Consider the following 21,389-nt stretch of genomic DNA (forward strand, 5'->3'; position numbering starts at 1 on the left):
TTGGATGCTCTGCTCCAGACAAGGGCATTTCCAGGCATACAGATTTACCTTACAATTCCACTAAATATGATTATGCTTTAAAAAGTGCAACTATAAAAATAAAGTTTCCCTGTCAGACAAGAATTGTACCGACTTGCAAGAATCCATGTTGAGCAAGAATCCATGTTGAGCAGACATCTATATTGGAGTGCAAGAACCTTCATGTTTACAACTGATAAATGGGCCTAAAACTAGAGATGTACAATTACCCTGGCATAGTAAACAAAGCAAAACAAAAATGGCTAAACATACAACACAATTTTATTAGGTTGTGCATTGTAGAGTATCAAGGCACTGTATTTCCTATGCATAAAACATTATTTGGATATAGAACATAGACAATTCACTATGAATAGACAGTTTAGTGAAAACAATAAATAAACATACAGGTTACATAAAACATAGCCTGGGCAGTTGCTAGTGGGCTTCATGGATCTTCACTTGGTTTCAATCATAGGTGTTTTGGCTCCCGAGTGGCACAGCGGTCTAAAGCACTGCATCTCAGTGCTAGAACCTCACTAGACACCCTGGTTCGATTCTAGACTGTATCATAACCAGCCGTGATTGGGTGTCCCATAGGGCGGCACACAATTGGCCCAGCTTCGTCCGGGTATGGCCGGTGTAGGCCGTCATTGTAAATAAGAATTTGTTCTTAACTGACTTGCCTAGTAAAAAATAAATAATACAATTTCAAAATATTCTTAACTAATTCCACCCTGACTTAACTTTGAAAACTTGTCTCCAGCTATACAAATTGTTTACGTAAAAACAGTACTGTCCTGAAAGCGCAAACTATGTGTGAAAGCAATCAGTAATCATAAAAAAGGTGTTGCTTAACCTGGGCTAACGTACATAAGAGGTCTATCTGGCAGCATGATCGAGTAGAAGGGAGGTTGGTTGTCATGTTCAGTGTTGCCAGCAGTCTCTCCTGTGTCATGACGTTGTTTTATGTGTTGCTGCTACAGCTCTCGACATAGCTGGGAGGAGCCTCTGTAACAGAGGACAGCGGATATTAGTTAGCAGACAAAGACATTATTACACAAGACCCACCTAACTACATGAGGTCACAGCAAAACTTACAAAGCAAAGACATAACTGTCTAAGGTGTGGCAATTAGACTCCTTCATAATGGATATTAGCCAAGACTCTCAAACCTGCCACAACTGATACATTGAGATGACAATAATAGAAACACCTCACCCAAATACTAAATATCAAACTGTACAATAAGATAACTGAGTAAAAAGTAAATAGCATTGGCACCGCCAGTCACTACAGGAGTGTAAGACTGACCATGTGGGAGTGTTGAGGTGCTGTACTCAGGAGGCAGGAGTGGGTAGAGGGTAGGCTTGGGGTTGGTACTGCCCTCAGAGAAGAATGGGATGGTGGCGCCTGTGGACACACAGAACAAAGGTCCCGTTGGGTTTGTGGCATCACTCTGGGACTGGTTCTGGGAGAAGGTGAGGCCTGGGGCATAGCTGAAGGCACTGGGGGAGACAGTGGCCTGAGAGCTCAAGAAACCAAGCTGGGAGTGGCTCTCAGTTGGGAGGGCCTCGGTCACCTGCCCCTTGGCGCCCATGACCAGATAGTCCATCTCAGCTGGAGGGGCACTGGGGGAGGCAGGGGAGGAAGTGGAGACTCTGATTCTGGGAACAGGTTTTGGGGCTGGGTGGGGGGAAGGGCAAGTAGGAGTTTCTTGGTCTTGGGAGGACGGCTCAGAGCGTCTGCTGTTTTCTAGCTTGGTAGGGTTTGTGGAGGAGCGAGAAGGATCGGTGGTTGGAGGAGGGGGTCTGGAGGGTCGTGCTGACGTGGTATCCACTGAGATGTTTCCAATGTGGATGGGCAACAAAAACGAAGCCTCAGGAGATTTCAAGGAGATCTAAGTAAAGAGGAGAAGGTATTATCAAAACATGGGTGCTAAACTGTAGAGAAAAAGGGTTTCACTGTAGAGGAATGTTATCATGAAGAGAAAAGTTGCTTACTTGAATAAAGTATTCCATGTTTATTAGACCACAGTCAGCCAGAGATGACTGGGGCAGAGGAGGTACAATAATCTGCTCCTTCCACTCAACTTGTTTGCCAGCCTTCACCCCCGCACCCTCCACCTGCACTAAAGTCCTCAAGTCAATGGTAGGCTTCTTTGTCTGGTAAGTTACTCTCTGTTGGAGATGAGCACACAGAAATAGGGTAGATAATGTTTGAGTGATAAAGCAATCCCTTTTTTATCTCACCTGAGACAAGAATTACCCCATTGCAGCTTTATAGCGTCATTAACACAACCACACTTTGTTGAAACACTTCCCTTAGCCTTGCTTTATTTCAAGCACTGAAGACGAGGTCAGTACTCTATACCTGAATGAGACAGGCTACCACAGTCCCTGTGGTTTTCCCAGACTGGTTGTGGAGCTCTGTGGTCAGTTGGATGACCTGACCAGGCGTGTAGCCCTTCATGTCACTATGGGCCTTCAGCACCACAGTTCCTGTCTTTACCCCCAGTAGGTAGGTGAACTTCTTAGTAACGGAAGATGAACTACATCCCTGGAAACAGGTGGGAAATATAAAGTTAAGACCAGATTCACCAATCTCCAGTGTCTGAGGTTTGGATATCTCTGATAAAGTGAAAAGGTATCAAAATCAGCCAGGGAAGCTCTCACATGGATGTCAGGTACATCGTTGAGGTTGAGGAGACTCAGCAGGTAGAAAGGCTTCTCCACCTTATAGTCCTTAGAGAAGCGAGGAGTGTCAATGAAAGCCCTCACTCTGTACATAACTTTTCCATAGTTTCCTTCAAAGGATGTGGGAACAGAGGCTATATGGGAATGGAAGGAGTAGTTATTTAGCACAGGATGTCTTTTCATGGTGGCAAGAATAGGCAAAAAGTGGCAACACAAATGGCCTGTATCTAATTGTTTTACAATTAAAAGACGGTGTACATTGAACAGCAGATGCAAGTTTCAAATCAGAATGGACAGTTGAGGACCAGTTAGGTTGGTTTGGGTTTCTGTGGTATGGATCACCTACATTGTTATGAAAGATAACTTTGTCAGAGGGAAAGTGAATCCCTTCTCAACTGGACAGGCAGTCTGTCGGTCAGTCTGACAGATCTTAACAATAAGTAATGAGCGGAGGGTTTATGTTATCATAGGGCTCCTCTACCTGTGAGCTATTGCATAGATAAGGCAGAATGTGACATAGTTCATATAATGATCAATGGGATTCATTTCCTTAGAATGCAAAGTGTAACGGTCCAATAATCAAGAGTCATACTTTGAAACAAAAGAGAAGTAGGCCATACCAGATTGTCTCATGGTCATTCATACGAACAAACCATAAGCGAGGAAGCCACGGTCACACCAGTACAGAGGATAGTATAACAAAGGTAAGAGGTGGCTTGAAACAGCAGGTGAAATTGGCAACTAAGCAGTTCAGCTAACACATCTCAGGGTATCAATGCTCTCAGTCCCTACCATACTAGTCAACCAGGGGAAAAGGAGGCTAATGAGCTAATGACAAGGGCACAATCTCAACAAACGCATTAAAATGGTTCATTATAGAATTATCTTTTTTAACAGACATACAACCAGTCAAAGTTTGGACACCTACTCATTCAAGGGATTCTTTATTTTTATTATATTCTACATTGTAGAATAATAGTGAAGACATCAACACTATTAAATAACACATATGGAATCATGCAGTAAAGAAACAAAAAATGTTAAACAAATATATTTGAGATTCTTCAAAGTAGCAACCCTTTGCCTTGATGACAGCTTTGCACACTCTTGGCATTCTCTCAACCAGCTTCATGAGGAATGCATTTCAATTAACAGGTGTGCCTTGTTAAAGTACCTTTTATGTGTTTGAGCCAATCAGTTGTGTTGTGATAAGGTAGGGGTGGTATATAGAAGATAGCCCTATTTGGTAAAAGACCAAGTCCATATTATGGCAAGACCAGCTCAAATAAGCAAAGAGAAACGACAGTCCATCATTACTTTAACACATGAAGGTCAGTCAATACGGAAAATTAAGAACTTCAACGTTTCTTCAAGTGCAGTAGCAAAAAACATCAAGCACTATGATGAAACTGGCTCCCATGAGGACCACTACAGGAAAGGAAGACCCAGAGTTACCTCTGCTGCAGAGGATAAATTCATTAGTTACCAGCCCACATAAATGCTTCAGAGTTCAAGTAACAGACAAATCAACTGTTCAGAGGGGGCTGCATGAATCAGGCCTTCATGTTCAAATTGCTGCAAAGAAACCACTACTAAAGGACAGCAATAAGAAGAAACTTGCTTAGGCCAAGAAACACGAGCAATGGACATTAGACAGGTGGAAATCTGTCCTTTGGTCTGATGAGTCCAAATTTGAGATTTTTGGTTTCAACCGCCGTCTTTGAGAGACAGAGTAGGTGAACGGATGAGCTCCACATGTGGTTTCCACCGTGAAGCAAGGTGGTGTGATGGTGCTTTGCTGGTGACACTGTCAGTGATTTATTTACAATTCAAGACACACTTAACCAGCATGGCTACCACAGCATTCTGCAACGATATGTCATCCCATCTGGTTTGTGCTTAGTGGGACTATCATTTGTTTTTCAACAAGACAATAAACCAAAACACCTCCAGGCTGTATATGGGCTATTTGACCAAGAAGGAGAGTGAAGGAGCGCTGCATCAGATGACCTGGCCTCCACAATCACCCAACCTCAACCCAATTGAGATGGTTTGGAATGAGTTGGACCGCAGAGTGAAGGAAAAGCAGCCAACAAGAGCTCAGCATACATGGGAACTCCTTCCAGACTGTTGGAAAAGCATTCCAGGTGAAGCTGGTTGACAGAATGCCAAGAGTTGTCATCAAGGCAAAAGGTGTCAAGGCAAAAGGTGTCTACTTTGAAGAAACTAAAATATATATATTTTTTTTTTTGTTTAGCACTTTTTTGGTTACTACATGAATCCATGTGTTATTTCATTGTAGAATAATAGTGAAGATATCAACTATGTAGAAAATAGTCAAAAGAAAAACCCTTTAATAAGTAGGTGTGTACAAACTTGTGTACAAACTGGTACTGCATGTATGTATGCGCTAATAATGAAACATTTATGAACTACTTATAGACGAGTAAGTTATTTTAGAGGCTCACATCAATTACTCTGCCAATGTGCAGTCATTTGTAGCGCCATTTCCATTCTAGACACGTCAACGGTCCCCATGGTAATCCACATCCTCAATCATTAATGTAGAGATTCAGGAACTGTACTACATTCCTCATATTACTTCTGCTGATAATGAACGAGCCATGTCAAAACTAAAGTATCTACTCACATGCCAGGGCATGTCCGATTATAAAATGTGAGGAAAACCCATATATTTTAAAGGATGTGGTGCATAGGTCTGCAAAGCTCCATCACTCAGCGGCCTTACCTGGAATGAGAAACTTGAACGGAAAACTGTGATCTCCCAGTTTCAGGGTTCCTGGGAGACAGGAAGATAGATAAGCACCAGATCAGCTGTCTGAAAACATTCTGTCCATTAACAATGTCTGTTGTTCCTGTTCTATGAATCACATTCAACTTTCAGGGTAGAAGGGGAAGCTCTCAGAATAGGGATTCAATGTTTGTTTACTTCATCCTTCTTGCATATGTAGGTGATAAAGGAAAATCATTACAAAAACAAAGACTGACTGGAAGGTGTGTACGTGTCATTTCAAAGGAAACAGTTACACCATAACTGAAGTGTCAGTAAGAAGTGGAAAAGGGAGGTGAATGTGGCCTATAACTGTAAACGTGAGCAGATAATGAACCAGTTGACAGCACCTTTATCTGCCACAGAGAGCGTGCTGCTGAAGTACTGCTCTTCCACCATCCAGGCTGTGTCATTGCTCTTGCTGGTGACACCACAGAAGCCTTGGCAATTCACTTTGATATCTGCAGGGATAATACACTGAACTATTAACTTCACAAGAAAATAAGAGAACTTAAGATCCCTAGAATGTTTGTATCTTCCATTTGATTGGCAGATGCAGACCACAGCAATCAATTATTCACAGGCCTTTGAGGAGAGTTTACATTGAGGGAAATTTTCCTGCAAACACGTAACATGTCACAGAACATATTCGTAAAAACCAAACTCAAATAACGAGGGATCCTAAAACAAAGACAAGTCAAACAGACAAAACAGTTTCTGGTGTGACGCAAAGCAACACACTTGAACAGTCTGTTTTCTTATGAGAGTCACATACCTAGCAGTGAAACTCAAAACACACCAAAGTCACACAAGCCAATAGGGTGGCAGGTAGCCTAGTGGTTAGAGTGCTGGGTCAGTAACCGAAAGGTTGCTAGATCGAATCCCTAAGCTGACAAGGTCAAAGTCTGCCTAGTTAAATAAACAAATCAAATTAGCACATCAATTAAAGGGTGCTAAATGGGAGTCCTAGAGGGGATTGGAAACGGCTCTTGGCCAGTAGTGGGTTATGACCCACATTAATTAATAGTTCAATCAATCATAATTCTGGATGGAGCCCAACAACACACAGTCCTGGAGAAGGACAGCCAAGTAAAAACTAATCAAAAACCCCGGTGGAAGTATAAAGTTCAGTACTCTGATATTCAGCTAAATTATACAAGTTAAAATTAAACTTAACTTCCCATAACGACAATTGAATAACATTAAAACAATTATACTTGTTAAGAGCATGTTGATGATTGTGGGGGCTGTCTTGTTATACTTCAGTGCAGCTTTTCACATTATTGATCATAGTCTGCTGCTGGAAAAAACTTGTGTTATGGCTTTACACCCCCTTCTATAATGTGGATAACGAGTTACTTGTATAACCGAACACAGAGGGTGTTCTTTAATGGAAGCCTATCAAATATAATCCAGTTAGAATCAGGAATTCCACAGGGTAGCTGTCTAGGCCCCTTGCTTTTTAACATTTTTACTAACGACATGCCACTGACTGAGTAAAGCCAGAGTGTCTATGTATGCGGATGACAACACTATACACATCAGCTACTACTACTGAAATGACTGCAACACTCAAAAAAATAACTGCAGTTAGTTTCAAGGTGGGTGGCAAGTTATAAGCTAGCCCTAAATATTTAAAAAACGAAAAGCATTGCATTTGGAACAAAACACTCACTAAACCTCAACTAAATAATGTGGAAATTGAGCAAGTTGAGATGACTAAACTGTTTGGAGTAACACTAGACTGCAAACTGTCATGGTCAAAACATTGATGCAGTAGTAGCTGAGATGGGGAGAAGTCCGTCTATAATAAATCAATGTGCTGCCTTCTTAACAACCCTATCAAGAAGGCAGGTCCTACAGACCCTAGTTTTGTCACACATTGACTACTGTTCAGTCGTGTGGTCAGGTGCCACAAAAAAGGACTTTGAAAAGTTGCAATTGGCTCAGAACAGGGAGCATGGCTGGCCCTTGGGTGTGCACGGAGAGCTAATATTAATAATATGCATGTCAATCTCTCGTGGCTGAACGTGGAGGAGAGATTGACTTCATCACTACTTTTATTTATGAGAGGTATTGACATGTTGAATGCACCGAGCTGTCTGTTTAATAAACTACTGGCACACAGCTCAGACACCCATGCATACCCCACAAGAGGCCTATTCACAGTCCAAGTCCAGAACAGACTACGGGAGGCAAAGAGTACTACATAGAGCCATGACTACATGGAACTCTATTCCATATCAAGTAACTGACGCAAGCAGTAAAATTAGATTTAAAAAACAGATTGTTTTTAAAAAAACACCTCATGGAACATTGGAACATACATGCATACACACACGATAACATCAGCACTATACATACTAGAGGTCGACCAATTAATCGGAATGGCCGATTAATTAGGGCCGATTTCAAGTTCTCATAACAATCAGTAATCTGTATTTTCAATGTTATGACACCAATCATGGCCGATTACATGGCAGTTCACGAGGAGACTGCGTGACAGGCTGACTTGACTACCTGTTATGTGAGTGCAGCAAGGAGCCAAGGTAAGGTGCTAGCTAGCATTAAACGTATCTTATAAAAAACAATAAATCTTAACATAATCACTAGTTAACTTCACATGGTTGATGATATTACTAGTTTATCTAGCTTGTCCTGCCTTGCATATAATCGATGCGGTGCCTGTTAATTTATCATTGAATCATAGTCTACTTCATCAAACGGGTGATTTAACAAGCGCATTCGAGAAATAAGCACAGTCGTTGCACCAATGTGTACCTAACCATAAACATCAACGCCTTTCTTAAAATCAATACACAGAAGTATATATTTTTCAACCTGCATATTTAGTTCAAAGAAATTCATGTTAGCAGGCAATATTAAATGAGGGAAATTGTGTCACTTCTTTCACGCAGAGTCAGGGTATATGCAACAGTTTGGGCCTCCTGGCTCGTTGTGAACTAATTTGCCATAATTTTACGTAATTATGGCATAACATTGAAGGTTGTGCAATGTAACAGGAGTATTTAGACTTATGGATGCCACCCGTTAGATAACATACGGAACGGTTCCGTATTTTACTAAAATAATAAACATTTTATTTTTTAAATGATAGGTCATTAATATGGTCAAATCTGGAAACTAAGGCTTGCATTTCTGTGTGTTATGTTATAATTAAGTGTATGATTTGATAGAGCAGTCTGACTGAGTGGTGGTAGGCAGCAGCAGGCTCGTAAGCATTCATTCAAACAGCACTTTCTTGTGTTTACCAGCAGCTCTTCAAGCCTATCAACTCCCGAGATTAGGCTGGTGTAACCGATGTGAAATGGCTAGCTAGTTAGCGGGGTTCACGCTAATAGCGTTTCATACGTCACTCACTCTAAGACTAGGAGTAGTTGTTTTGCTGCGGCTTTTGTGGAGCGATGGGTAACAATGCTTCGAGGGTGGCTGTTGTCGATGTCTTCCTGGTTCGAGCCCAGGTAGGGGCGAGGAGAGGGACGGAAGCTATACTCTTACACTGGCAATACTAAAGTACCTATAAGAACATCCAATAGTCAAAGGTATATGAAATACAAATGGTAGAAAGAGAAATAGTCCTATAAGTCCAATAATCTCAACCTTCTTACCTGGGAATAGTGAAAATCCATGTTAAAAGGAACCACCAGCTATCAAATGTTCTCATGTTCTGAGCAAGGAACTTAAACGTTAGCATTTTTACATGGCACATATTGAACTTTTACTTTCTTCCCCACCACTTTGTTTTGGCATTATGTAAACCAAATTGAACATGTTTAATTATTTATTTGAGGCTAAATTGATTTGATTGATGTATTATATTAAAATAAAAGTGTTTATTCGGTATTATTGTTGTCATTACAAATTTTGAAAAAAATTATACAAATCGGCCGATTAATGTGTCAGCTTTTTTTGGTCCTCCAATAAATCGGTATTGAAAAATCATAGTTGGTCGACCTCTAATACATACACATGGATTTAGTACTGTAGATATGTGGTAGAGTAGGGGCCTGAGGGCACACAGTGTGTTGTGTAATCTGTAAATGTAGTATTGTAATGTTTTAAATTTGTAGAAACTGACCTACATTTTGCTGGACCCCATGAAGAGTAGCTGCTGCCAATGGGGATCCATAATAAATACAAAGATCCACTTTACAGAGTCTAAATATGTGACATTGTTGAGTACCACCGGTTGTGAAAATCAAATGTGAAGTCCTCACAACAGGTCAGATAACCTGCCCAAGTTACTGCAGTATTGATTATGAAGTTCTTAAGACATCAGTTAAAAACAGAGAGGCCAGTGACACTGTATTCCATATCTAAATGCATTACTCAAGCTGCTACAGCCTGATCTGTTTTTCCTGACCTGGAATGTAAACAAACCGGAGCTTTAACACAAGACATTGAGCCGAAACAACCATGAAACAAAACATCTTCTGTGTTTTAAGAGGGCAATTTAGTTCTCATGTTCAATAAGGGTCATAGAAAATGTATCTTAAAATATGTGTTTTACCATGAACATATTTTTTGGGGGGTTGTTCTTTAACTCCACCTACTGTCTAAACACCAGTGAAAATGTATATATAAATGTGTGACTACCTCAAAACATTTTTGATCACCCACAGTGCAATTTTGATGAATAGATGAATTATTTTGTTCTACTATAACAGGTGATAGGGATGAGGGTGACCACCAGCTGTCAATAGCTATTCGATACAGGGAAAGCCCTTTGAGATCCTTCCTTTCATTAGGCACACAGATATTGTCCCATTGAACAATTCAATGTTATATCCTACCACACACACACACACACACACACAGCTTGAGTTGATCATTGCCCCTTCTATGCTTGCAAATAAATTATTGGTATAAATGTTAATAGTTTGACTAATCTTGTTCGCATAGTTTTACTTTTTAGATATGGTAAAATGACAAATTAAGTTAGTCAACAGACCCCAAAAATGAGTCCAATTTGCCTCTCTGACAACAAATGAGACTGATCGCCTTGGTTTTGTTTTCCTTCAAACACATCTAAAGAAAGTGTCTGTTCGAGTAAAAGCCCTCCCAAGAACATGATTACAAGTCAGTCTACCTGAATTCTTTAAACATTAAGTCAGTTGTACACGTTCATCACCTGAAAATAATACAAATACAAAGATACAATGTAGGCTACTGTAATTAAAACGTCCTAAATCACAATTGCATAACCATTGTTTGCTTCAGTGGAACACTAATGCCACTTCCTTGTCCGAGGAGACGACAGGTGAAAGAAAGTTAGCAATGATTGTTAAATGGTGACGTTTTCCAGAACCCTACCTTTACATAGCAGAGCTTCGGTGGTTGTGATTTTCAGAGTGCCTGAAAGTGACTCTCCAGGACTATAAACAACTTTATTGTCTTTAAAAGTTATGTCGAATTCTTTGAGTTTTCCCATGTTTTCCACCACGAGAAGGTGGCACCGACAACTGAATCACCTGTGCGCACTACGCAGTAGTGGCGTTTTCTTCCCTGTCCAAGTTGATCCGCCGTGACGTCACTAACAGGAAACAGCTCTTTTTTTCTTTTTTAGCGTCTCGTATTAAATAAAAATTAAACATAAATATATAAATAAATCTCACATAAAATGTATCTCACATGTATATGTTAAATACGTATTTAAATGTTATGCATGTGTCCTTTGTACTGTAAACAAAATATCAGATATTATTTTTCAATGGTTAAATCCATTTGAATTCCATCACTTTTTGACATCTCACCCCTTTTGTTTAAAACGAAACTTCCCAGAAGTGGTTAGAAAGTGACTGTTGGACCTGAATTAGATAAAGGTGCTCAAAGTTGACCCATTTTGCATACCTCACGCTAGCTTTAGACATCCACGTCTTCATCACTAGAAAAGATAAACGTTTGAGTTTGATATCATTAACACGTTTATTAATAAACATTGTAATTTTTTACTTTTTACGTCAATTATTTATAAACGTGTAAACTTGAAATATTCGCATATGTTTCGTTTAGACGCTATTTTACATAATCTGAGTTTTTTACATTTTTATGTGCCCCATTGGTTGAGACACATGTTCTTGATTACAAGGTGGGCGTCCATTTAATCATAGAAATATAATTCATAGAATGGACCTATCCCTTCATACCACTGCAATTGATCTGGTACACCAGTGGTTCCCAAAATGTTATAGTCCCTTACCTCTTCAAACATTCAACCTCCAGCTGCGTACCACCTCTCGCACCAGGGTCAGCGCACTCTCAAATATTGTTTTTTGTCATCATTGTAAGCCTGCCACAAACACTATACAATACATTTATTAAACATGAGAATGAGTGTGAGTTTTTCTACTACCCGGCTCGTGGGAAGTGACAAAGAGCTCTTATAGGACCAGGGCACAAATAATAATATTATAATAATAATCACAAATTTTGCTCTTTATTTAACCAACTTACATATAAAACCTTATTTGTTAATCGAAAATTGTGAATAACTCACCACAGGTTAATGAGAAGGGTGTGCTTGAAAGGATGCACCATAACTATGCAATGCTGGTATTGGAGAGAGTCTCAGTCTTAAATAATTTGCCAAGAATCCACTCTCACATAGGTAAGTGGTTGCAAAGGGCATCAGTGTCTTAACAGCATGATTCGCCAAGGCAGGATACTCTGAGCGCAGCCCAAACCAGAAATCTGGCAGTGGCTTCTGATTAAATTCAATTTTCACAGAACAGCTTGTTGCAATTTCGATGAGGCTCTCTTGTTCAAATATTGGTAAGTGGACTGGAGGCCAGGCATGAAAGGGGTATTGAATCCAGTTGTTTTGTCATCCGTTTCGGGAAAGTACCTGCATAATTGCGCACCCAACTCACTCAGGTGTTTCGCTATATAACATTTGACATTGTCCGTAAGCTTGAGTTTATTTACACACAAAAAACATACAATGATGGAAAGACCTGTGTGTTGTCCTTGTTAATGCAGACAGAGAAGAGCTACAACTTCTTAATCATAGCCTCAATTTTGTTCCGCTCATTGAATATAGTTGCGGAGAGTCCCTGTAATCCTAGATTCAGATCATTCAGGTGAGAAAAACATCACCCAGATAGGCCAGTCGTGTGAGAAACTCGTCATCATGCAAGCGGTCAGACAAGTGAAAATTATGATCAGTAAAGAAAACTTTAAGGTTGTCTCTCAATTTAAAAAAATGTGTCAATACTTTGCCCCTTGATAACCAGCGCACTTCTGTATGTTGTAAAAGTGTTACATAGTCACTGCCCATATCATTGCATAATGCAGAAAATACACAAGAGTTCAGGGGCCTTGCTTTAACAAAGTTAACCATTTTCACTGTAATGTCCAAAACGTCATTCAAGCTGTCAGACATTCCCTTGGCAGCAAGAGGCTCTCGGTGGATGCTGCAGTGTACACAAGTGGCGTCGGGAAAAACTGCTTGCACACGTGTTACCACTCCACTATGTCTTCCTGTCATGGCTTTTGTGCCATCAGTACAGATACCAACATGAGCAGCAGCTACGTTTGGCTACATACGGACCGTTAGTGGAATTCCTGCAAGAGAGTAACGGTTAATGTGTTTGGATGTGAATTATTTGATTAGGCTACCTGTATTTGACATTATGTTGTTATTTCGCTGAACACGAGATGGTTTAATTTTATTTTTGGCAGGGAAACGAGGCTACTCAGGCGAGAGAAAAACCTCACCTACATATATGGCCCCATTAGAAAATATAAATGGACTTTTTGAAAATGTGAATAATACATTTTTAAATTAAAAACAATGTGAATCACATTTTATTTGGGGTACACCCGACAGCATTACACGTACCCCTTGTGAAAATGAAACATTTTATTAAACATTTAAGAAGAAATAAATTATAAGATAGTTTGACAACCGTGTTTGTAAGCTTTTAAATGATATCAATCTCAACTGTTTATCTTTTCCAGTGATGAAGACATTGATGTCTCAAGGCACTCTGTAGTTTGCAAAAAAGGGTCAAATTTGAGCACTTTTATCTCTTGAATGTTTTGGCATTCAAGTCCAAAAAGTCACTTTCTGAGCACTTCTACAATGGTCAAATACACTACATATACAAAAGTATGAGGACACCACTTCAAATGAGTGGATTCGGCCATTTCAGCCACACCTGTTGCTGACAAGTGTATACAATCGAGCACACAGCCATGCAATCTCCATAGACAAACATTGGCAGTAGAATGGCCTTTCTGAAGAGCTCAGTGACTTTCAAAGTGGAACATTAAAAGATTCCACCTTTCCAACAAGTTTGTTTGTCAAACGTCTGCCTTGCTAGAGCTGCCTTAGTCATCTGTAAATGCTGTTATTGTAAAGTGGAAACGTCTAGGAGCAACAACGGCTCAGCCGCGAAGTGGTAGGCCACAGAAGCTCACAGAACAGGACCGCTGAGTGCTGAAGCGTGTAGGGTATATAAAACCTCTGTCCTAGTTTGAAACACTCACTACCAAGTTCCAAACTGCCTCTGGAAGCAATGTCAGCACAATAACTGTTTGTCAGGAGCTTCATGAAATGGGTTTCCATGGCCAAGCAGCCACACACAAGCCTAAGATTGCCATGCGCAATGCCAAGCATGGAGCAGTGGAAATGCGTTCTCTGGAGTGATGAATCACTTCTCCATCTGGCAGTCCAACAGATGAATCTGGGTTTGGCAGATGTCAGCAGAACGCTACCTGCCCCAATGCATAGTGCCAACTGTAAAGTTAGGTGGAGGAGGAATAATGGTCTGGGCGGTTTTTCATGGTTTTCAGGGATGGTTTCATTCAAATCAAAAGGGGTGCTGTCAGAAAGTGATTGGGGTAAATCCATTTGAATTCCATGTCATTTTCATTCATCAAATTGAAATTGACTAGGTAAAACATTGTTTTTGGTTACAGGACTGAGACAAATTAGGGTGTCTGATATGCCTACTGTATGGATAGTCAACACTCCCACCTTTGTGAGCTTGTGAAATGAGAACTATAGAAAAATAGAGGTACATCTTCTTTTAATCCGAATTTTGAACAGGTAATTGACCTCATACATTATTATTTTCTCAAATAAAAGCAAAATGTCAAAGAAACAATAATTACATTACAAAATATGATAGCAAATTCATACACAAGGAAAATAAAAAAAGAATTTAGTTTAACCGTTAAAAAGTTGACCCAATATGACCCCAATCCAGATAATTATCAATGAGACATGAATATGAAACAGAGAAAGCAGCATACTGTACATAGAATGTGATATATTCAATAATATTGCAGTGTAATTGATAACCTCTCTGTCTCCGACTCACTCAAAGCTCTGTTGTACTTCTTTGAGTGTTCATCCGACCCACACTGAAGGATCCACCCTGAAATGCCTTTCTAAATGTCTGGGACCCAAAACAATACAGCAGAGGATCCAGGCAACTATTGACACCTGCCAGGATGAATGACACATAATATGCCGTATCCAAATGTCGAAGCATCGTACAAGCTTCACTGTATTTGTTTACCACTACCCCTATTGTCCGCACTAAATTGAGTGGTAGAAAGCAGAGCCCAAATATCACTAAGCAGATACCTATCATCCTCTGTGATTTGATCTTAACGGCAAGGCCCCTTGCTGAGTTGATATTGAGTTTAGACACTGAGTTTGCCAGGCGACGATAGCTTTCTGCAGCCACTGAGAAAGGCAGAAGGAATCCTAAGATGAATAAGAAGAAGTTAATGACAAAGTACACATCTGTCAGATCATGCTGATGGATGGTCAGACATTGGGTTTTATCTCCCTCCTTACTGGGTGGAAGAAAGAAAGCTAGGACAAGAGCTTCTACTAGAAGCAGCAACCAAACTCCACCACATAACTTCCTTACAAACCCATTTTGTTTCATACGGGAGCTTTTGTTGAATTTGACAACCACCACATAACGATGAATGCTGATGAGCATGAGGAACAGGATGCTGCCAAAGAAGTGTGCACTTAGAAGGACAATCTTGAATACACACAGTAATGGTCCAAATGTCCAGTTGCTGTCGTTGGTTAAGTATACAGCCATCAGGGGAGTTGCAGGGGTGCCAAGGGCATCACTCAGGGCCAAGTTGAACTGCAGGGTGGTACCAGAGCTCCAATGTGGTATACGGAGGCAGAAGACCCACAGACTGAAGCTGTTGAGGAGGAAGCCAACCACAAAGACCAGGATTAGGATCACAGGGATGGAACCATGTTGGGATTCCACTGTACAGAGCTCAGTGTTACTGCTGTTGGCTGGGATGGTGGTTATGTCGGCATTTATGTTTGCTGGGATAGTGGTCAGGGACTGGAGCGACATGGAGGGAGACTCTGTGCTGGTCATCTTGAGAAGAAATCGATGTAGAGTGGAAGTAGATATTCTTAAAACACCTTTGAAGGAAACATTTATGAAGAGTAATATTTAGGATGGGAAAATTATTACCCCCCAAAATATATCAAAATGTTGTTTCTCATTTTCATGCATTTAAACCATTTTATTGTATCTTACAACACTTCATAGACTGATGTCAAAGGATGCTATTGCATTGAACTTTTCCTGTGTTGCCACATTTTCTTACACTGCCTCTCAACAATTATATCTCACAATGGTAAGATTGTCTAAGAATATCCAGTTCACAAACCCAGGTACAGATCTGGATTTAAACAAAAACATCTGAAATGTGAGTAAAGGTAGCCTACAACTAAATATTTATGAACCATGATATTAAGATCAAGACTGCAATTCTCAATTTATAACTGTATATTGTTAACAGTAAGCAAATATGTGCATCTTGGGCGGCAGGGTAGCCTAGTGGTTAGAGCGTTGGACTAGTAACCGAAAGGTTGCAAGTTCGAATCCCTGAGCTGACAAGGTACAAATCTGTCGTTCTGCCCCTGAACAGGCAGTTAACCCACCGTCATTGAAAATAAGAATTTATTCTTAACTGACTTGCCTAGTAAAATCAAGGTAAAATAAAAAAATTTAATCTCTCTACCATCTGCCTTTGTCAGAGACAACCTGCTATTATAAACCCATAAGAGAGATCTTACCAAGCTTTGTAAGCTTTGCATTACACCAGTCACACTTGCTGCTCTCAGAATGGGACAGTGTGAACACCTCTTCTCACAACACATCTAGTGACTTCCTGCATGATGTGGGGAAAGTAATGACAATATTTTTTCGTCATCAGCAATGCAATCATCAAACCACAAAAAAAAGTGACAAAACCATACAGTATAACTGACTAAAATGGACTTATTACAAATGAAGACTGTGGAAAAGATCTTCCTTTTAAAATGCATACAATATACAATTGAATTGGTTTAAAACAGAGCATGTTTTGCTTTACAATTACAGTATGCCATATGACAGTATCTAATTATATTATAACACATCAATAAAAAACTACATTTATGATCACCCTCGGGTAACTTTCAAAATAAAGGAAACACGAACATAAAGTGTCTTAATAGGGCGTTGGGCCACCACGGGCCAACAGAATAGCTTCAATGTGCCTTGTCATATATTCTAAAGGTCTGGAACTCTATTGAAAGGATGCGACACTATTCTTCAACAAGAAATTCCATAATTTGGTGTTTGTTTGATGGTGGTGGAAAAATCTGTCTTAGGCTCTGCTCCAGAATCTTCCATAAGTGTTCAATTGGGTTGAGATCTGGTGGGTGACTGACTGACTGACTAGCCATTGTAGCCAAAATCATAGGCAACTGGGCATTTCTATACATGACGCTAAGCATGATGAGATGTTAATTACCTAATTAACTCAACAACCACATCTGTGTGGAAGCACCTGCTTTCAATATAATTTGTATCCCTCGTTTACTCAAGTGTTTCCTTTATTTTGGCACTTACCTGTACATTCTTCCTTCACAGGTCCCATGTCAATGTTAGATACTATTTATGTAAAAAAGAAAAAGACACTGAGCAAACACAATAAACAATAAGCCAATGTGATTATACTACTATGAGGTTCCTTATTCAAGACGTGTTTGAATGCTGGGTGTGGATGTCTTCTAAGTCAATGGAGGGAGAATCAATAGCAGTATCATAGATGATCTGGTCATTTGTGGCCGGGTCTTCTTTAAACTTGACATCAAATTTTCTGAGAGACCTATGAATAGCCTTGACAAAGTTGTGTGATCCAAAACAATAAAGCAATGGGTCCAGGCAGCAGTTTGCTCCAGCCAAAATCCAGGAGATATAGTATGCAGTCTCCACCTGCAGGAGAAGACTGCATTGTTCTGGAAAGTACTTCTTTAATATGACAGCCACAGTTCGTATCACGTTCAGAGGAGTCAAGCACAGTGCAAATATCACCAGACACATGGCCACCATTTTACGTGACTTGGCCTTTATATCACGGCCCTTGGACATGTTGATATTGATACGAGACATTGATCTTGCTAGCTGAACATAGCAGGTCACTGCCACTGAGAGAGGCAGCAGGAACCCAGGGATGAGCATAACGAAGTTGATGGCGAAGTAGACGTCAATGTATTTTTCCTGATGAATGCTGAGACATTGTGTGCGGTTTCCCATTGGGCTTGTGTTTAATAAGAAGAAACAGGCAATTCCCTTAGCCAGCAAAACCAGCCAGACTCCAGCACACAGATTCTGAACAAACGCCTTTCTTTTCATACAGGAGCCCCTTTTAAACTGGACAACTACCACGTATCGATGAATGCTGATGAGTGTTAGGAACAGGATACTGCCATAGAAGTGAATGCTCAGCAAGGCAATCTTCAGCTTGCACAGAAAAGCTCCAAAGGGCCAGTGGCTACCCATAACAAAGTATGTTGCCATTAATGGTGCAACTGGTGTGATAACAGTGTCACTGACAGCCAAATGAAACTGCAGGACAGTACCAGAGCTCCACTGTGGTATACGGCAGCAGAAGACCCACAGACTGAAACTGTTGAGGAAGAAACCAACCAGGACAACCAGGAGGAGGAAAACAGTGATGGACACGTGTTGGGGTTCCACTGTACAGGACTCAGAGAGACTTCTGTTGTCCAGAGGCAACACGGACGGAGACACTGTGCTGTTCATTTTAGGATGGGATGTATGGGGTATGCCGGCTATCAACATTCACCTGAAGGAAAAATAGAGTAAATTCGAATGGATTACTAGTCAGACCACAAAGAAACTTTGAAATGTTACATTTTGTAAAATAAATGATGCAGACATTGTGTGTTGCATCCTTGTTAATTCTTATAAGGTGGTGTTCAGTGTAGTCAGACAGTAGAACTGAAAACACATTAAACAGGATGTAAAACTTGAAGTGAGAACAGATCTCACCCCAAGTCAACTATTGTAGGGACATCACGTCACAAAATAGCTTTTAATTCCAACAAAACAAATAGAACTCTCTGATTTAAAGTATAACCACATTTTAAAATGAACATTCAATCAATATATGCACAATATATGATTTAAAGCAAATTCAAGCTTACATACACTCCCCTCCATATTTAAAAAAAAAAAAAAGTGTTTACATTTGGCTCTATACTCTAGCATTTTGGATTCCACATTTTAGCCTCACTGTCCAAAAAAACAAGAGGGAAGTGTAAATGAACACAATTGTGAAAAGTTTATCAGAATCCAATTAGTTGCAGGTTAAAATATCTATACACAATGACACATTTAAAGGAAAATACTGCATTATGGAGAATCTTGTGATCCTGATGAAAGGTTATAACATCTACTTTTGAGTAGGCTACTTACTTAAGCTCGCGCTTGCAGTCCATCAGTGGGACAAGACCTGAATGACAAGCTAGTTCGAACTTCCCCTGACTTCTATGTGAGGATTTGGTCTGCTGTAGTCGCACACAACCATGATATGTAATATATACAGGCAGAAGCAGAATTGGTCTTTCTCATAACCACGTGTTGAAGCACAAATATGGGCTAGATCAAATTATTCTTCCTGTGTAGTTATAAGAGTCAAAACCCCCAACTTTATTATAGCCAGGATGTGAAACCACTTCACCGAATGCTTACAGTACATGCTTGAAATCTTACTGTAGCATTGGCAGTTGTCATTGTGTAAAACTTGGAACAGTTCTTGAGTAATGGATTTAAATAAACAGTTAAACATTTATCTAATAATTTTTTTTTAACAATTATTCTAACTTTGTCTTTCCTATAAGTCCAATCATTTCGATTTGTTGTATTCTATTTTGAGTCTAATGTCTTGAAATGCTAAGAATAGAATCAGTATTTCTACATTGTGAATTCCGAATTCTTTACTTTGTCCAGTTACCATAGCAATACCAAGGAACTTTAAATGAATAGGTGTCGCTATGGTAATTAGACAAAGAATTCACAAGAATGCAGCAATGATGATCATATTATTAAGATGAGACAATAAAAAAAGACAAAGTTTGTTCATTCTGTATAATCATGTAGCCTACCTGCTATAAAGACACATTTGTAATTTTTCTCACATTCAATGTTTTGACAGATAAAAATGTCCAGTTTGTGGAAACTCAAACAAACCACTCCACTGGCACCAGAAAAAAGTTCTGGAACGCCCCTGGATTTTGTGCAATGCATTGGTAAAGCACTGCTACAGCCCAGGTCAGTAGCCAGACAGACTCCAAATCAAGTGAGAAAAAAACAGGTAGGGGAATCATGATGCCAGAGGCACTAATTTGCAAATCATCTGACATTTAACTGTTTCAAAACTATAGCCATGTCTCTTCCTCTGACATTATTTTGTTATGCAGATAAGATATACTATCAGAAGCAGGTCAGCATGCTTCAAGTCATCCTCAAAGCATGAGAATACATCAATGCTTTCCATTGATCCACGGTAGGCTAGCAAAACTGTACATTCTATTAGACTAACATTAATCACACCAGATGAAAAGATAATAATGCTAGAGATGTACATTTGAGAAGGCCTATCTATGCAAGTCTGGCCAGACACATGACGTAGTGTGAGATTGTAACTGGAACTGATACTATCACCTTTCCAGTTGTAACACAGTTACATGGAGATGTGTGATGTCGGTTCAGGGTTCTTTATGAGTTCTTAGTATCCCATTGTAACAGGTCGGGGACAGTCAATGTGGACAAGTGGAGTCAAAGAGAGCGGTCTGAATGGGACATCAACAGGATCAGCATTGGTGGCGGCAGGATTTTTTCACTGGGGTAGCTATGGGGTAGCTTGTTCACTGCATAGGGGTGGATTACATGCACACACGCGATCACGTCTGTGAGGTGAGGGAGAACGATGTCGACCTCGATCACCAAATATCTTTGAGTATACATATGTACTCAACATGTCATTGAAAATCATGTTAGGGTTTGCAAGAAACCAACGGTTAACTCCCAAACAACAGCCCTCCATTACTCCAATGCCAATTAGCTTGGGTTCAATATTTTACAGCTAGTAGCCTACTGTTATAGCTATAGGAAACAACACAGCTATCTTCAAATCTTTAGCTACTAGCCAATATTTACAACTTTGCAAAAAGTCAAGTGCAACTATTTTAAAACAATAGGAATCGGGTCGTAAAACAGATCAATGGTCAGATACACACACATCCTGATTTAAACTAATTTAGCTAGTGATTTAAAAGATGACTCTTGATCAGGGGATAGCTAGAGGCAAATTTTACATGTCTTTGAACTATCAGTCAGATGGATTTTTCAACCACTCAAATTCAAGACATTCTGTCAGAGCCAATGAGGAGGCACGGTGTTATGTAGGCTGGACCCTGAGCAGTCAGAGCTCGTTTGTGAGAACAGGATTTTGAGAGACAGAAGAATTTACTCATTATACATATTGAAATGAAAACATTATTAATTTCTTTC

At 39.9% G+C, this 21,389-nt stretch overlaps 3 protein-coding genes across 4 annotated transcripts; all 3 read right to left on the minus strand.

The window, feature by feature from the left end:
- Positions 1–282: 282 nt before the first annotated feature.
- Positions 283–11,053, minus strand: LOC118375640 (arrestin domain-containing protein 1-like). 2 transcript variants are annotated; one of them, XM_035762224.2, is made up of 9 exons: positions 10,840–11,053; positions 5,856–5,966; positions 5,464–5,514; positions 2,694–2,848; positions 2,392–2,577; positions 2,022–2,198; positions 1,601–1,918; positions 1,333–1,431; positions 283–1,029 (listed from the first exon to the last, which is right to left on the minus strand). In XM_035762224.2, the coding sequence occupies exons 1-9, from the start codon at positions 10,955–10,957 to the stop codon at positions 973–975; spliced, it is 1,272 nt and encodes a 423-aa protein (XP_035618117.1). In that variant the 5' UTR covers positions 10,958–11,053; the 3' UTR covers positions 283–972. The 2 variants fall into 2 exon arrangements, with proteins under 2 accessions (XP_035618117.1, XP_035618116.1); XM_035762223.2 differs by having other exon boundaries at positions 1,333–1,918.
- A 3,488-nt stretch (positions 11,054–14,541) lies between these two features.
- On the minus strand, positions 14,542–17,092 carry LOC118375649 (P2Y purinoceptor 2-like). Its single transcript, XM_035762239.2, has 2 exons — positions 16,601–17,092; positions 14,542–15,940 (listed from the first exon to the last, which is right to left on the minus strand). The coding sequence occupies exon 2, from the start codon at positions 15,891–15,893 to the stop codon at positions 14,853–14,855; it is 1,041 nt and encodes a 346-aa protein (XP_035618132.1). The 5' UTR covers positions 15,894–15,940; positions 16,601–17,092; the 3' UTR covers positions 14,542–14,852.
- Positions 17,093–17,230: 138 nt separating this feature from the next.
- LOC118375648 (P2Y purinoceptor 2) lies at positions 17,231–19,412 on the minus strand. Its single transcript, XM_035762238.1, has 2 exons — positions 19,293–19,412; positions 17,231–18,660 (listed from the first exon to the last, which is right to left on the minus strand). The coding sequence occupies exon 2, from the start codon at positions 18,654–18,656 to the stop codon at positions 17,547–17,549; it is 1,110 nt and encodes a 369-aa protein (XP_035618131.1). The 5' UTR covers positions 18,657–18,660; positions 19,293–19,412; the 3' UTR covers positions 17,231–17,546.
- Between the last annotated feature and the right edge of the window lie 1,977 nt (positions 19,413–21,389).

The sequence above is a fragment of the Oncorhynchus keta genome, chromosome 14 (assembly GCF_023373465.1).
Source record: "Oncorhynchus keta strain PuntledgeMale-10-30-2019 chromosome 14, Oket_V2, whole genome shotgun sequence".
Taxonomy (NCBI): Eukaryota; Metazoa; Chordata; class Actinopteri; order Salmoniformes; family Salmonidae; genus Oncorhynchus; species Oncorhynchus keta.